We start from the raw sequence: 18,538 nt of genomic DNA, 5'->3' as shown, positions 1-18,538 counted from the left end.
AACTGCTGGTAACGTAAAACCGTTACAAACCTAGAGTATTTTCATAAAAATTAATTTTGAAAAAAAAAATACAGTTACACGTGAACTTGTTTTTATCATTGAAAACAAACATCGTCAATTGTATTATTTTACACATGTACGTCATGTTATTGTAACAATACGAAGAGAGAACAATTAGTAAAATAATAATTAACTAAAAAACTTCCGCTATGGTTTTAAATGAGAAAAAAATATCGGTAGCAGTTAATTTCATAGTTAAAGTATGAGTATTTTTTTATACCACATATCATAAACACCTACACTTTTGTACCAATGGATGGACGGTGCGTTTATTTATTTTTATCCATTTTCATCATAAATTTATTGTCTGTAACAAATTGCAAAAAATTATACATTAAAGGTAAGTTATATATAGTTTATAAATATTATATGCAAATAATTATCACAAAAAAATAAAAAATATATAATAATTTCGATAAAGATAGAACTTTTTTATTAGATTTGATACTATAGATTGTTCGTTGTTTGACGCTTTTGACTATAGATAAAATAATACCTATCAAACCATTTTCATAAAATTTGTTACAAATATTTGTTTATTACAATTACCAAGTTGGTTTTTTAAAATATTATTTAATAATATAAAAGTATAGAACTGAAACAACAATACACTTACTTACATTTAATCAAAAATGTATACGAGTGACTACTGATTATTAATATTATTCGAGTTAGTGAATTAAGTAGGTATTTATAGATTGCTAATTTTTCACCTTTAGTTCATGCAGGTTTAAATCACCAAATCAAAATTACTTATATTACATATAACATTCAGTATTTAAAATATAAATCTATATTTCAGATTCTTTTAAGGTTAAACCATTTGATGATCGCCTCCAGTCAAAAAAACTAGAAAAAATTGTTGTAGATGTATTGACTTCGAGGTATAATAAACGGAAGATGATCGATGTACCTAGACCTTTTCATAAATTGTATATGTCATGGAGAGGAATAAGAACTTTTTTTGCTGAAAAAATGTTATATATTTTTTGCCCAACGCTATTAAATGAGTTGAAAGCTGTAAGAGCACTTAAAGAAATGGTTTCTAGTAATAAAAGAATTCAAAAGCAATTAAATCTTACTCTTCCGTTCAAAAAATCAAAATCGTCAAAATCAAATATAAAAATTAAAAAAGGCAAAAAGGATAGTGCTAGTGATGAAGAAAGCTACGAAGAAAGTGACGAAGAAAGCGATGAAAAAAACGATGAAGATAGCGATGAAGAAAGCAGTGAAGATAGCGATGAAAAGGATAAAAAGAAAAAGAAAAAACCTGTTAAAAAAGGGGAAAAAAGTAAAACTAAAGATGACGATGATGACAATGATGATAGTGATAGTTATAGTGACGAAGACAGTAGCGAAGAAAAAGGAAAAAAGAAGAAAAGAAAAAAGAATCTAGATGATTTATTTGAGTAATTAAAATCAAAAAAATAAAAAAAATTATTTAAGATATAAGAGTAGGAATTTAAAAGTATAAACAGATGTAAGATTATAATAAATTATGTTACTATAAATCTCACGAAAATCTAATAAATCTGTTTTCAACAGTCACTAAAATTAAAAAATACTTTTTTTTAGTTTAGATCAATTTCATTAATCGTTGAAAATATTAACAAATACTCACGTAAAATATGTATAGTAGAACGGAGATTCTCAGATGATAATACGTCAATACTAACAGATATAATAACTATAAGTATCTACGAAACGACAGAGTTCAAACACTTCAAACAAAGTTCAACTTGCTATAGGTTAGGAACGTCATTTGGTGGGAATTTCAAGAGGAATGTTTGATAACTACCAGAAATATCAAAAAATTCATGGTAATTAATTACTTTTACTGATAATTATGTATAAAAATAATCAAACTAATTTCAACATACGCAATAAAACAACATTTAACAAAAATAAAGTTATAACTCCTTGTTATGTGAACAAAATTAAAATAAAAGATATTAAATATCCTAGTATAAACCTTAATATATTTATACTATTTCTCTATGTATATTTATATTAGAAAGAAAATAATATGATTTGTGATTTATACTTTGTTTATTATAAAAAAAAAAAAATAATTTAATAACTAAACGAAAGATTTTGGGAATAATATATACTATCTTCGTAGTCCTATGGTAAAGTGAAGTGATGTAAATTTTTATAAACGTTTTCAAGAAGTTGAAAATTATGAAAATTTTATTATTTCTCATCAAATAAATCCTTTGATATTATTCAGTTATAGTATTTTTAACCTTTATAAATATATTTAAAACTATGTAGTTTTATTATCATTTACCTATTTTAATATAATTTAATTGAACACAATAATATATGAATATACTCGTATTATATTATAGCAAATCCTAAATCTAACAAATAACTATATATTTATATAAATCAGTATATAAATTTATCTCGGTAATAAATGTTGAGTCTTGAGTGTAAAAACATTGACAATTTATTATGTGAATAAAAATACATTAAGTTAACATTTTCAAATAAAAAAAAAAATTCAAGTTTACATTTCTAGTAATATTTATGGAAATTTCAAAAATTGCTAAATCTAAGTGGTAATAAACTAGTAAATAAAACAACAATAGTTTTTAATTTGTTATATCATATTAACTATATAACAGAATTTGGTAATTTATAAATATTTAATTATTTGAATTGAATATTGAATGTATTAAATTTAAAATTAATTTTTCAATATATCATATCAGATGATATTCATTCTATTATTACGTTAATTAATACACTGGATTTACTCGTAGTTTTACTGACGTAGATTAACTGTAGCGACAAAATTTTTCAAACTAAGTTTAGATTAATAATTGTGTATAAACTTTTAACATCTAAATACGTTTAATTTAATATGTTCATAATATTAGAGATCACGAGTAGATATTATAAAACTTTTATAATATTTAAAGTGTTCTGTGTACCTATCCAATTTTTAAAATAGTACCTTATTATAATTGATAAAACAAAACACTATAAAAAGTACCAATAAATAGTTCAAACAATATACACTAGGTTCTATAATCCATAGATAATTATGACTAATAATTACAAAAAATATTAGTTTTATATAACTTAATACCTCGGATTTGACTTTTTAAAGTTTTTTTTGTCTGTATCTTCTCATGACAGAATATAGATGAAATAAAAATAAAGACATTAGAAACAAGCATATACGTATAATGCTACATAAAGTATTATTCACATTTAATTTTTGCTTCAAAATATTATAATAATTTCTAAATAAAAAACAATATCATGCCTTTTGTAAGAATATAAATAATTACTCAATGTTCTTTATTAAAAAACCAAAGTAGGTACTCATAATTTTTATCAAAAGTATGTTGAATGTAAAATACGTTTGAAAATCTATTAAATGGAATACAAACAGACAACTATAAAAAACCGACAGAGTCGACTGAAAAATGCATTGAGAAATGGAAATATTATTAGGTATAATAATAATAAAGTTTAGAATTGTTTATAATTTCACAAGCAACATATGGTACCTGTTGAACTCTTATTACACTAATAAATTATATTTTAGGTAATTCAATTTTTTTTCATAATATCATCGTACCATATGACTCGGCTATATATGTATATTTTTGTGTGTACTACTGTTTTAATGGTTCTCATTTTCAATAATATAACTATAAAATCAAGAAATCGTTAATAATCGTAGTAGGTACCTATTCTAAAAGTTGAATTCGATTATATGTTGACGAATTGCATTATTATAACCAACTCTTTAATTATTCATCCATCAAACTATCGGCAATTTTGTAAAATATTTCATTTTAAGTTCTTTATTCAAATGCAATGGAGATTAACATATGCTGAAAAAAATTTTTTTTTAAATAATAATTAAGTCTTTAGTTTTTACTCAAAATTCAAAATAATCATTTAAATATTAAAGTTAATGTTTATAAATAAATTTAAATATTTATCTTTATCTTTAAAATGAAATTTTTTTATTAAAAATATTAAAATATAAATTTAATTATTAAAAATAATATCGAAAATACAAGAATGCATAAAAAGAAAAAGTATATTGAGAGTATATTTTATTATAGTATTACAGTTTAACTCCAATTACATATTTATAATACTTAAAGCAATTAACATTATTATTGGTAAATTATCTATTACGATATACGTAGCTGCTTATTGTTATTTTTAGCTTAATTGTCTCAATTATTTTATCGACAAGCATTAACAATTTTTTTTATCCATTACTTTTCAAAACCTCAACAAATAAAATCCAAATTTCATAAGTATGTAATGTAAAAGTATGCAATTTATATGTATAAACTATAAAAAAAAATAAACTGAAAAACAAAATTGTACCGCTTTGATAACTATATTTTTATATACAATAAAATAACATAAAAGATTGAAAAAATGGAAGGAATAATCGACTTTTTTCTAATAGAAAAGATCGCATAAATAATATAGCGCCTTCAATTAAATTTGATTGGCAACCAGATATGTTTAACTGACATAGATGGTCATCTCGATCACCTGAAACTTGAAAATGAGTACTTGCCTAATAAATTGCTTACATCAGTTATGGGCTTATGGCACATTAAACGTGATTAAAAGAATAATTAGACAATCCATTGTAAAATTCTTGATTTTACATACTTTATTACTAACTGAAATAGGTATTTCTTATTTTAATCATCTATATTATTTTAAAAATTTAAAAAAAAAACAAAATTATATTTTTTTACAAGTTAGTTTAGCCAAGTTGTATAATGTATGCAATTTTCATACTATTTATATTTACTTTTGTATTAATATAATACCTATGACCATTATTTGAAACGAAAATTATACTTATCTAGTTATCTTATCTAATCCAGATAAGTCCAAACTTATCTAATCCTTGTACCATAAAAATAAAATCAGAAAAGTCATTATAATAGACTGATATGGCTGTTGTATCAACTTTTGGATTTCTTTTGTTTTATTTTATTCCGTAAGAAAATTCATTTCTGAAAAAAGAGGACTTCTTTAGTTTTTATATTAAACCTCTCATCTGAGATTCTTCATCAGATGGTTTGAAACACCACAAAGCTAAAAATGTAGTGAACCGCGGTATGTTATAATATTATGTAATATCTAAGTAGTATATTAATTTTGTATTTTTATATCTAGTATGTTTTGTTGTACATTCAGCGTTTTTCAATAGTAGGAATACTGGACTAGTTAAGTCAAACCAACCGATTGATGTTTTCAGAGTGCTCACCCGTGTTGAACAGGGTGGATATAGTGTTAGTACTTAGTGCCACTACAGTGTATGTTCCAAGTATACCTAAGTCATAATCACATTAGCTATACATAAATATAGTATTTAATGTGAATCGATATAATAATATATTTCCGTACGAAATATTGTTCAATAGGTATATTTAATTTTTACTGTAATAATTGTCGTAGCATTGATCAATCGTGGAATAATGTTGTTGTTAGACATATATATATATTTTTTTTTATTGTGTCTGCCGTCTGGCTTACATACGGGTAATGACATTTTCGAGCCAATCAATTTGTTTATTCGATGATGGTGGTGTGCGCTCGTTGTCCGTAAAATAATATAAAAACGTAGTAGCAATGCGCATGTTGCTGAGGAATCACGTAATTTACGATATACAGGGTGAGTCGTTGTACCCTAGTCTTGAACTAAAATCTGTTTTCTCAAAATACGAAATGACAAGGCGAAAACGCTGAAATCGTCCACCTTGTATTTAATTTATATTATCATATAATACCCGATGTTATACTTTAATATAATTTTTTATTATAGTGGGATCTATTATTGTTACGATAAGTGATATGATTGAGTTCAACATTGAGTGACACAATGCATATATTGGTATGTTATTTAAACGCAGTTTTGAATAGGTAAATTTAAAAGTGCTTTTATACTCGTATATAGATGGTCATATGAATAGTAATCAATTATACAGGTCGCAGAACACTTAAACCTACCAGAGAGAATATAATTTATTCTATTCTATATTTATATTTCTTATTTAATCGAGTATTAAAAATTATGAATAAATGGTAAAATTGGCACCAGATCATTTAAGAATAAATATGACTGTCTTTAGATAAATATTGCAACGATTTGTGAATCATAATTTATTGCTTTCAAGGGAAAATTAATAATACAAAAATAACTTAAGTATAGTTGATAAGTTATGTTATGTTATAGTTAGTAGAACGTAGTTTTAATATTTTGGGTATCAAGATTTTAAATTTCAATAAAATATTGTAGTATTCGTATCTAGCAATTTCGATATTTAAATCACAAAAAAAAATAATAATAATAAAATAATGCGTTTCATAAATATTTACTAATAAATTAGTTGTAAGAATTTTTGTTGTAATTTGAAAAATTTCTCAAAATTACAGATCAAGATCAACCAAATGACAATAATATTTCTTGGCTAATATTGGTATTATCAGCTTAAAAATGAAATAAATTATTTGATTTTTTAAACCTTGCAAAAATAGTAGAGATGAGAAATATCACAGATTATTTTTGTCTCATTTATTCTTTATATAATGTATAAATAAAGCTTGAATAATAAAGTGTCATATCGTTTTAATGCAATAATTAATCACTACTTTCAAATTAATAACGGTACGTAATAAAAATAATAATACTATTTAATATTGGATCGTACCAAAATTAGCTAAACAAGACTATTGTCCAGTATAATATTTTTTTTTCATCCATACAGTTTTTTTAAATTAATTGTTAACCATATAGTTTTTACTTTAAGAGGTACTATTTTTTAAAATGCGTTTAACAGTGCAACTCATGAGTTTATTGTATATATATATATATATATATTATACCCATTGTTTATTTATGAGTGAATTCACCAAATCGTATGTTAGGTATAATTGTGTTGGTTTGAAGGCAAATATTTATTTTGCCGATGTTCTTTGACACAGTCAATGATTTTCATCACTAAATGGATTGAAGTTGTGGTGTATAAACCGGTGGTAAATAAACTAAAATGTAAATTTTATGTTTGCATTTAAAATAATAAATATGCTTCTAACGGAAATTAGATAGACGATGACGGTAGTTGATATTGATGCATTAGAGACTGTCGAGGTACATCGGTTGTGTGATACGTTGGATCAATAATGTATATTATACATATTTTCCGAATCTCTCAACGAGTGCAACATCGAATTATTATAATTATATCCGCAAAAATATCCAAACATTACGACAAAATTATTTAATCGTAGGTATGTATTGTAAATAACCTTACAATATTTAAATAATGCTTGTAATTTAAAATCAAATCGCAACAGTCATCGAGGATTGGCTAAAAAAAAAATCTGTATTTGTATTATGCATACGAGTGTACTAACCACGAATCATAAGAAGAATATTATTTAATCGTTGTAATAAAATTCGAATAATATCAATACCAAATCACACCACAACGGCACAGCTACTTTATTAGTTATATAACATATACTTAAGTATTATATATTTATATTTTATATATCCATTATAATATTCAACTTTTTCTATTACTATTGGTTATCGCCCTGAGGGAAAGTGCCCATTGGGTTCGATTTACGATTAATGTTAATTATATATATAATATGAATATATAATAATTTACTAAAAAATTATACGACAGCAGTATATAAACAGTAAAGAGATAAGTTTAATTCAGTAGATTTATGGCAACGATGAATTTCATAGTACCAGAGGACAGAGATGTACATTTAGATATATTAAATTATTTTATTATTAACATCAAACAAACAAAATAATCCCTGTAGGCTTCTAACATCATGGATACAATTTAAAATTGTTTTTTTTTTAATCTACTGTTTTATCGCGTGCTCCGCCGTCGTTTATTGATTTTTATTTACATTTTGAGCTTACTAGCTTTTAATTTAAGGCAGTCGGAGCTGGCTATCCAGCTATTTATTAATTAGCAAACAATTTATGCAATTTATAGTTACGTAGCGTGATGATAACCTTTATCACAAATCACTGAATAGTCGAATTTTGATCATATATATTTTATTTAAAGAGGAAATCTATGTTTAAAATTTAAATAGTATTAGATTATGCATTTTAAACAAACTTTAATAACGCTAAAAATTAATTTCAAAATATATGATACATATCCGTTTATTATGGGTACTTCTAAAAATAGAGTTTTTAAAATCTAAGTAAAACCTGGCTTACATAAATCCTTAATCCTATAAATAAAATAAAATTATCAAAATCTAAATATTTTACGAGTTGCTAGAGATTTTCTATGAGTCAAGTTTTTATACTAAAAATGTATTTGTTTCAATATCCTTGAATCCATTTAAAAAAACACTTAATAAATAAAAACGATGATAATAAAAATGTTAGCTTAATAGTTAACTTACAACTACACCTGCACATAAATGTAATGTTCATATTATTTCATTAAATGTCTATAAAAACGATTAATATAACCTATAACCAATTTAATTGTATACTTTTCTATAATTTGACAATTTGTTGTGTAAAGGCATAATGATCTATTTCGTGTGAACATAACAACCACACATCTGCAATCGTCACTTTTCATTAACAGCGCTACTACAATGCATTTTATAACAAATAAAACATTTCGCAAATTTAACTCAAACTTATGGTAATCACATTTTTTGTGTTAAACAAAACTCGGTATTAATAATAATAATAATTTTAACTTTTTCGGTTAAATGTTGCAGTTGTATCCAAACAGAGCAAATACATACTCGTTGCAATGACGTGCTCGTCAATCAAAATAATTTATTTAACAATATTATGGACATTAACCTGTCCGTTGCTACACTGTTTCTCTTTGTTGAGTAAGTATAATAATTCATCGTTTACATAATATACAGTTTACAAGATCAGAATATATCAGCTGTTATGCTTAATGAATGTTGTCAAAAAATATGTTGCATTTTTTATTCATAAAATAATATTACACAAAACCATACTTTAAAATGTATCATGAGAAGGCATACGCCATACTGCAGTTATACGTCTTCAAAAAATATAACTTTATAATAGTAAAAATATTGAAGTATTACAAAGGTAACTTAGTATTGTTTATGCCTCAATATTTAAAAATAATTAAATTATTAGTTAACTGTACGTTTTATACTATGATTCACTACTGATGTCGAAATTATAATAATGAGTATAAATATAGTATTATTTAAAGTACAAATCGGTTTTAAAAAAATTCTAAAACAATACTATACTCAATATTTATTATATTATAGTTTATATAATTAATGGTAATCTTAATTGTGGAAAAATAAACTCAAATTTACACGAAATAAAGTTTAAAAAATACAGTTAATAGTAATTGCAGACAAGAGGAAAAGATTTTTGTTACGATTATACGATTATGTTGGCTATGGTAGATTACGTAGTTAGAATAGTTATTTTATTATAATGTCAATTTTCGAATAATTTTACTTATTTTTTTATTATTGAAATGTTTTTAGACCCAAGTTATATAGTTCTTTTGACGAGCATCCAAACACTTCAAACTGCATCTTTGACATTATCAGTGCCTGAAGAAAATTACGACAAAATAACCAAAAGTATAATTTAAAAATATATATAGTAATTCTAGTACCTAATCATTTATTTCAGATTATAAATTATTATTTACAAAAATTTTAATTAGTTATGTGATTAATATGGGATGACATTATAGCTATTAAAAAACGGTGCTATTACTTATTACTTATTATTATTATTTTCTAATAAATATAATATACCATAGGCATATTCAGTAATTTGTTAAAAGGTGGGAGGAGGGGTTTAATACTGAATAATTAATACTTTTTTTATTTTGTATCCACTTTTCACATAAAATAGTAGGTATATGTTTAGTTAACTTCATAACTAATACATAACTTATAAACATGTTACATGTAAATAAAAAGATAACAAATCACAAATGCATGTAATAAATCCCAACTTATTGGGTAGGTGAGTAATATTTTAGAAATATTAAAGCAATGTTTTGTATATACTTACTCAAATTATAATTGTTAAAAAAAAGTATCTATTGCAACACTAATATTTATCGTTTGATAATAAATCCTAGTTGGTAGATACATTATACTATGGTTTTAGTTATATTAATTTATTATAGAACTTTGTATTAGTTGTATATACTATTTCTGTCTTACTAACGTAGGTATACTATTACGTTAATTTTACGTTTAGAGTAATCAATTTTTTTTTACACTGCTTAGTTGTAATGTTTAGTATTAGAGTGAATAAGGTGACTTAATATTAAATTAAACATTAAGAATATTATCTAAGGCCCCGCGAATGTGTTATTTAGATATTTTAATATTTATTGTGTGACAAGTTAGATCATTTTAGAATTGTAAATTTATATCATTATATTATTAAATTTATATGTACTCGTGCAGTGTGTTACCTACTGTAAAATCTTATCTAACTAACCAATCAAAAAAACTTTACTGTATTTTATTTATTAAAATTTATCCACCTAAAACTTACTTAATTTATTGCTGATAAATGATGATCATCGTTGTCAAATATCTTATAATATTGTTATAAGTCATAGGTTACTTTTACATCATCCCAGAAAACTTCTAATAAGTCGTGTTGCGTATTAATGAACCACTACCATTCTTCATCAATTATTATTATAACGGCTATTTCGTTAGAATTTTGTATAACTGTTATAATATGTTATTTATCTTAATCACTCAAGGTTAGGTTTCCCTCAATAAAATTAAAGGACATAAAAATAACTACGATAGGTAACATACAATACGTATATAGTTTTTTGGTTAGTAACATGCATACGAGTACCGATTTTTCCAATTTTTGCTGATGAGAAAGATCCGAACCCGAACCTCGTATGACTTACGAATTTAATATGATATATACACGTAGATAACTATGATAGGTATTCATTAGTATGTAAAAAAGTATATGTACATAATTACATACTTATCTATTTAATTACATGTAAAATATTTAACTTTTTCAGTTCTTAAAAAAAATCCAAGTCTGTTAAATAAATTAATTGAACAAGCTGAAAATCCAAAGCCAAAAATTGCATTGGTACCTCAAGGTGGTCGGCTTACTAATGGTAAATAATAATATAAACATAATAATAAAAACTATTTCAAATTTAAAAAATAATTAAAAAATGTATAATACATATTATGTTTAGAATGCAATTTAGACAAATAAATATTATATTATATTATACTCTATATGTGAATAAAATAAGTTGGTAAATGTTAAAAGAAAAATAGTTTTTAATAATACGATGTACATTTCAAAATATTTTATTATTCATTTAATACGATTATAATTAACTACCTGATCAATATTTTAACCGTTTATCGAGTAAAATGTATGAATTGTTTCAGGACTTTCAAGTTTTTTATCTCGCCCTTATTCTGGCTTATCAACCATTAATAATCCTGTAGCTGTAGCACTACCGACAGAAACCATGATTGGTGGTCAAAAATTTGTATTGACTAATAGAGCAAGTTTATATGGAAATTTATTAAAAAAATTAGGCTCAGCAATAGTATCGCCAGTAACAAAATCATTTAATTATTTTAAAAATTTGGGAGAAACTCAAGAAATTACAAAAAATGCACTAAAATTTATTTCAAATAAAGTTAAGAATAACGATAGAAATCAATTTGAAGAAGAAGAAGAAGAAGAAGAAGAAAAACCAAAAAAATCTAAAAATAAAAATGCTAAAAAAGGCAAGAAAAAAAAGAGTTCTGAGAGCAATGAGGACGATGCATCGAGTGATGAAGACGAGAAACCAAAGGACAAACGTAAGAAAGGTGAAAATAAAAAAGATAATAAAAATAAAAATAACAGTCCAGAAAAAAGCAGTGAAGAAAAAGATAGTGATGAGGACAATAAATCGAGTGACGAAGACGAGAAACCAAAGGACAAACGTAAGAAAGGTGAAAATAAAAAAGATGATAAAAATAAAAATAACAGTCCAGAAAAAAGCAGTGAAGAAAAAGATAGTGATGAGGACAATAAATCGAGTGACGAAGGGGAAGAAAATCCAGGCAGAAAAAAAGATCCGAAAAAAAAGAAAAATGATGATAAAAATAAAAATAACAGTCCAGAAAAAAGCAGTGAAGAAAAAGATAGTGATGAGGACAATAAATCGAGTGACGAAGACGAGAAACCAAAGGACAAACGTAAGAAAGGTGAAAATAAAAAAGATGATAAAAATAAAAATAACAGTCCAGAAAAAAGCAGTGAAGAAAAAGATAGTGATGAGGACAATAAATCGAGTGACGAAGGGGAAGAAAATCCAGGCAGAAAAAAAGATCCGAAAAAAAAGAAAAATGATGGTGGTAATAGTAAAAGCAATGATGATAAAAGTGGTGATACTGATGATGATAACAGTGGTGATACCGATGATGATAATAGTGGAAGTAGTAGTAAGTAACATTAAGGATACTGAAGATTAGCTATATATGACTTATGAATATTGAAAAAATAAAAGTCATGAAGATAATAATTAAAATCAAAATGATATACTAGCTGTGAATAAAACGTAAACAAAATGATAAAACATATTATAATATAATGTAGGTAATTTATTAAAAATATTATTGTTAATAAATGAATAATATTAATCCATAATAATAAAATATATGTCTTAACTTTTGATGCGAAATAAATTTTGTCATAAAAAGAACGGCTTTCGTATTAAACTATATACTATATAATCACAATCAAATGTTCAAAACATTTTGTAACAAATTCAAAATTATGTAATATAATTTTCTAATACCTTGATTATACTTAAATAGTGTCTGTAATTCTGTATAGATATATCTTTTAAAGTAATCTTTAATTTATATAAAAAATAAAAATAAATGTAATGACTTTTAAGCAGAATGGGCTTATCAAAAAATTGTATACCTACCTATTGTAAATTTGTAAATAATTTATATTTTGAGAATCTTACCAATATGATACATGTTTAAAGAGGTAATTTTTTGATTTTTATAAATACCAGTAAAAAGTAAAGTCTATACCAGTTGTATACTAACAATCATCAAAAAACGTTAAAAAAAAGCATCAGCAAATTATTATCGTTTCAAAAACTGGATTCCAAATTACACGATTTGTTATTGTTCTTAATTTTTTATTACCCACGGTATCCGATGCTTAAGACTTTATATTACCTAAAAGGACATTAATTCAGCATGTTTAATCTTATTTTACTGTTTTACGTAGGAACTATTTTCATCTGGACCGTGTCTACTGTGTGTTTAACATCTATGTAACTGGTTAATATTATATTCATATTAACACGTTAAATAAGTGCCGAGTACTAAATATAAGACATTTAAACACTATAATCTATACTCGTCACGCACGTCACGCCACGTCAAGTCAAAATAGCTTATAGGTAGTTAGTTGCAGATAGTTTCACATTTTTATAGTTTCATGTAAAATACTAAATGTCAAAAATTGAACGATTAATATTTTTAAAGCGTATGATACAAAGTAGTAAAAAAGAAAATGTTTTTTATACTTGTTACACTTTTTTGTCTCTATAAAACAAATTGTCATAAGTCCTCAGAGGATTTACATAAAATGATTATATTATAATACATTATTTTACCATAGTTATCATATAAAATATAATAATAACAAAAAAATGATTAAAATATAGTTTTATTTTAACATTATAATGTATATTATATTTTTGATATTTTGTCATTTAATTCTTACATACTTACCACATGGTTTTTTTCATATATTTTATATTATCCTTATACAATTTATGAATTTTCTTATTAGAGGAGCATTTAATAATCCCAATTAAAAACTTTTGTCAGTTCTCATTAACATAGGTTTAATTATGAAAATTATATAGTTATTTTCTGTATCATAGTAATTACTGTATATTCTAATATTTACATTGTTTTAATTAAAAGTTGTGAGTAATAAGCGATGAACAGTTTACTCATTACCAAATACAAGACATCATATTATAATTTATATCAAATCAAATATTTGATCTTTATTTCTTTGTCCGTATTTATTATAGTTTATCGATTAATACATTACTCACACAATTACATAATATTTACATATAGACCATAAACTAAAATATTTAGTGTAATTATTGATAAAGTTATTAAATACTATTATTATTATTGTTTGAGTAAACTAAACTCTACGAGTATAGTCATGTGGGCGATAACATTAATTCTGATTTTGTTTTTAAAAAACACGGCGTGTCTTATCACAGGTAGCGATTTTTTAAGTTTATGAGTATTTTTTTTTGTCGGGAGGATTGATTAGTATACAAAAAGTTATATTGGTATTTTATTTGCATGTTCTATTATTCAATATGTCTATTTGGATCACATCATAAAATATATGTAGTTTTGTGCATTAGGATGTAAATATATTGATTTTTCACCCGTATAATTGAAAACCATAATTTAAAACAATATTCAACTGAGCATAAAAATAATAATAATAATATATATCACATTAATATAAACGGGACATTTTTAGTACAGAAATATAGCATTTTGGACTATGATATTCGAGAAAGAGAGATGTGTTTGAATTTAATTTCTCGTCTCGTATTCAGTGTTACAGACTTAACGACTGTATAGAGTATAACATACAACAAATATTATTATTATTATATGCTTTCCAAATATCGATTGACCTATTGTTATATTTTGAGTTATAGGCTATAATATGTATATGAAATATTGTATTTTGTGTCAATACGATTATTAATATTTATTAATAATACGCACGTCGCACATCAACGACCGGTTATTGCTTTATATTGGATATTTTCGCAAAACAGACCTTTGAATCTCGAAACCACATCTCAAAATACGATTTATAACGTGCCACTAAAAATCAATACTCGAGCTGAGCAATCGTGATTTTTGCTTTAAATTGATGCGGGGGGGGGGCGTCCACTATTAGTTTATCGTGTATTAAACGCAACTACATATAATGATATTATATTAAATCTTCGTGTAAAAAAATATTATTATAATTTTTTAATAACCGCAAAACTTTAATACGCTAAATTCCTGAAGCAATTTGCTCGAGGGCGACCAGGAATTTTCATTTCGTCTATGTCTTCTCTTCTTTCTATGCATTTCACGTTTCTACAGGATACAGGATGAATGAGTGATCTTCTCCGGCCCACGACTGGGACCATCTTACGATGATCACGTCCGACGACACTGGTATACTTCTTGTTGTAATATTTTGGCAAATTACATGTTGCTACTGTTTGTCAAGAAAACCACGGTGAACGACCTAACCGTGGGTAATATAATGATATTTTCTGTTCGTGTTATGACTATAAAATATAAATAATTTTCTCAGTAGGTAATTACCAGATTCGAACACAATTTTAGTAATTAAAATTAATAAATAGACACCTATTATAATTGGCTACTATTCTTTTCATTATTATTATCATTATTTGAATCATACCAATTATTAATTTTTATTTATTATTATAATGATTCATCATAAGAACCTACTTGGAAAAATTACAGAAACTTTTATGTTCTCTATGTTCAAATTTGAAAAATTATTATTGTTTTATAAAATATTATTGCAGTATAACATCATCAATCAATTTTTATTTTTATTTTTATTATATTTACGTTTAATAAAAAAACCTTTAAAATGCTTTTTTCACCATCTCATTTTAATATTTTAGGCTTATTATTTTATTATTTTATTTAAATAAAAAATAAAATCTCCGTAGTTTGAAATGTCCATAAAAGTAATTTTTCATATTAAATGTACATTCTGTAAAGCGTTATCGTGATAATTAGTTTTAATTGAATCTAAAATACTGTTTTTAATCTAACAATAAACACTTCGTAATATTATATTTGATTATTCATCAATAGAATCATAACAAAATACTATCACTGTGAGTGGTTGCAATAAAAATTATTTTTCACTAAGTGTTAATATTTTTTGGAGTTAAAATAGTAAAATTCAGTTAAGGTTAAATGTACAATATTACACAATAAAACTTATTACAAACAATGGCATATTTAATATTATGCTTATTAATAATAATTATTTTTTTTTTTAAAATACAAAATACTGAATAATAGAGATAAATTAATATTTTTAATCCAATACGCCTTTATGTTATTTTATTTACTTGAAAATAAGTGATACCTAACTCATAATTTAATAATAATTAATATTAATTAAATATATTATATAAAAATGTAAATGATTAAAAACAATATTTAAATTTATCATTGATAGGTGTTTTTATGTGTACACACTTATCTGTTTTTAGTTTTTACCACCCAAATCACGTACATTGAAACACCTTACCACGCAGAACAAATACCTAACACTAATAATTACTACTTATATCATATTATAATACTCAATATAAGTTTAAGGATTTTATCCAAATTATCCTTTTACTTAACACATATATTTCCTATTAACTAATTCGAATAAATGAATCAATACTGTAATATAATACTATTTAAAATTAAATATAATTATATGCAATGATTTTAACTCTTCAAGCCGATTACTAGTTTAAAAACTGTGATAAAATTAAATCTTTGTGCAGGTTATGTAATATTTTTTGTGCTATGAATAATTGTGATATTTATATTCATTTAAACTAGGTATATACAAGTTTTACTGATTATAAAATAACATATAAAACCAAAACGTAAAAGTCCTTATTTTCTACCTACTTAACCTATATTTTGAAGTTGTAATAAAATCGTACTAAGGATACTTATAATTTCTGCGGTATTAGTATGTACTTAGCAACATTTTGGACACACAAAATACTTAACTCAGATTTTATTTATCTTTTTACAATTGTGTTTAATATTTTAAATTTAAATTTCTATATTTGTACGATTTATTTTAAATTTAGTTTGGATATTTTTTCTAAATATTATTCAATAAGGTACAATAATTTATTATTTCGATTGGATTAGATTATACTTAATTTATTATTGAACTAATCAAATGTGTAATAACTGATAATTCAAAACACATAAATAAGTACGTCTAAAAATATTTCATTAAAAATATTTCAAAGATTTCCAACTTTTTGTATTTCTTGAATGCAAGAAAAATTAATTAAAATTGTTTTCACTTATATTGGTAGTATAGATATGACGTAATAACGATCTTTCATGTGTAAAATCATTAATAATAATCAATTTAGTAACTACATAAAACAATATAATATTTTTCAGCAGCTTATTTATGTACATACACTTACAGATTTTACTCAAATTTATATTTTTACTTCTTTCTTTATGTTACATAACATTTTTTTAACGATGTCAACTTGAGTTATTTTTATAATTTATACGTAGTTAGTTTTAGTCACTAGCAGGCTAGTTTTATTAATCATTACTCATTACACAATATTGCATTGTTTGTCTGTTTAGTAACCAATATTGTAATAAATATATAACAAATACATATTTTATTAGAATCATTAATTCAGATCAAGTCCATTTTCGAGAAAGATGATTTTTAAAAAAGTAAAGAATCTTTCCGTGAAAAGTGAACAGCCATTTCAGATACGATGATGGTAATTTGTAATAATTTTACGTCAAATATAACAGAAGAACAGCTATAAATTACTGGTAGAAAAAGTTTAAAACGATTTCGTTTGCATGCGAAACGAGTTAGTCAAGTTCTTCTTTGATGTTTCGGAGTCAAAATCACGAGTTCGTGACTTTTGCCGTGACAAAAAGATAAAACAAAGTTCAGACCCTTTGATACAGTTCACAGAGTATAGTGGCCAGCGTGTGCGGACTAATCGTTCGGTCGTTTCGAAGCGAAACTTTCGAATTGAATCTCAACGGATGTCGAAGTCATGGTGCCGCTCGACCTTTCCGCGATCAATAAATAGGCAAATTCACAGAATGAAATTTTTATTATATATATTATATTATATTATCGTCTGTTCACTTCAATGCGTATATTTTTCAAAACCTTTCGTGATGACGTTTTTTTTTTTATTATTGTATGTTACGCATTTGCTAAGGGTCGCGTATGAAGAATGACTCACAATTAATATACAGTGTTATAGCGCTTCGAGGTTTGGCCAACGACTGTACTCAGGTACTAAATATGATATTATGCACTATATACGGTGCAGGCGATTATACCTGCGACGATACACCGCCACCAACCCTCGCTTTTCGAAAAAACATTTTCCGGAACGGACTCAACGTTTGTGCGTAACATCACACACACACGCACGCACGCACCCACGCACTCGGTTGCTCGGAAATCAATATACCCACACGCCAAACATACATATTTTACTCTTGCGTCACGTTGTTCTGTTCGGGGTAGGACAATCGATATACC

General features: G+C 24.9%; 2 protein-coding genes across 4 annotated transcripts; both read left to right on the top strand.

Annotated features, from left to right (window-relative positions):
- Positions 1 to 241: 241 nt before the first annotated feature.
- LOC114130084 (uncharacterized protein DDB_G0280579-like) lies at positions 242 to 2,019 on the top strand. Its single transcript, XM_027994977.2, has 2 exons — positions 242 to 400; positions 863 to 2,019. The coding sequence occupies exons 1-2, from the start codon at positions 313 to 315 to the stop codon at positions 1,471 to 1,473; spliced, it is 699 nt and encodes a 232-aa protein (XP_027850778.1). The 5' UTR covers positions 242 to 312; the 3' UTR covers positions 1,474 to 2,019.
- Positions 2,020 to 7,194: 5,175 nt separating this feature from the next.
- Positions 7,195 to 12,938, top strand: LOC126549057 (protein starmaker-like). 3 transcript variants are annotated; one of them, XM_050197430.1, is made up of 7 exons: positions 7,195 to 7,353; positions 8,634 to 8,759; positions 8,839 to 8,958; positions 9,610 to 9,708; positions 11,145 to 11,246; positions 11,533 to 11,964; positions 12,091 to 12,938. In XM_050197430.1, the coding sequence occupies exons 3-7, from the start codon at positions 8,874 to 8,876 to the stop codon at positions 12,588 to 12,590; spliced, it is 1,218 nt and encodes a 405-aa protein (XP_050053387.1). In that variant the 5' UTR covers positions 7,195 to 7,353; positions 8,634 to 8,759; positions 8,839 to 8,873; the 3' UTR covers positions 12,591 to 12,938. The 3 variants fall into 3 exon arrangements, with proteins under 3 accessions (XP_050053387.1, XP_050053385.1, XP_050053386.1); XM_050197428.1 differs by having other exon boundaries at positions 7,196 to 7,353; positions 11,533 to 12,934; XM_050197429.1 differs by lacking the exon at positions 8,634 to 8,759 and having other exon boundaries at positions 7,197 to 7,353; positions 11,533 to 12,934.
- The last annotated feature ends 5,600 nt before the right edge of the window (positions 12,939 to 18,538 follow it).

This window comes from Aphis gossypii, chromosome 1 (assembly GCF_020184175.1).
Source record: "Aphis gossypii isolate Hap1 chromosome 1, ASM2018417v2, whole genome shotgun sequence".
Classification (NCBI taxonomy): Eukaryota; Metazoa; Arthropoda; class Insecta; order Hemiptera; family Aphididae; genus Aphis; species Aphis gossypii.
The sequence above is the reverse complement of the archived record's forward strand: the minus strand, read 5'-3'. Positions and strand labels throughout refer to the sequence as shown.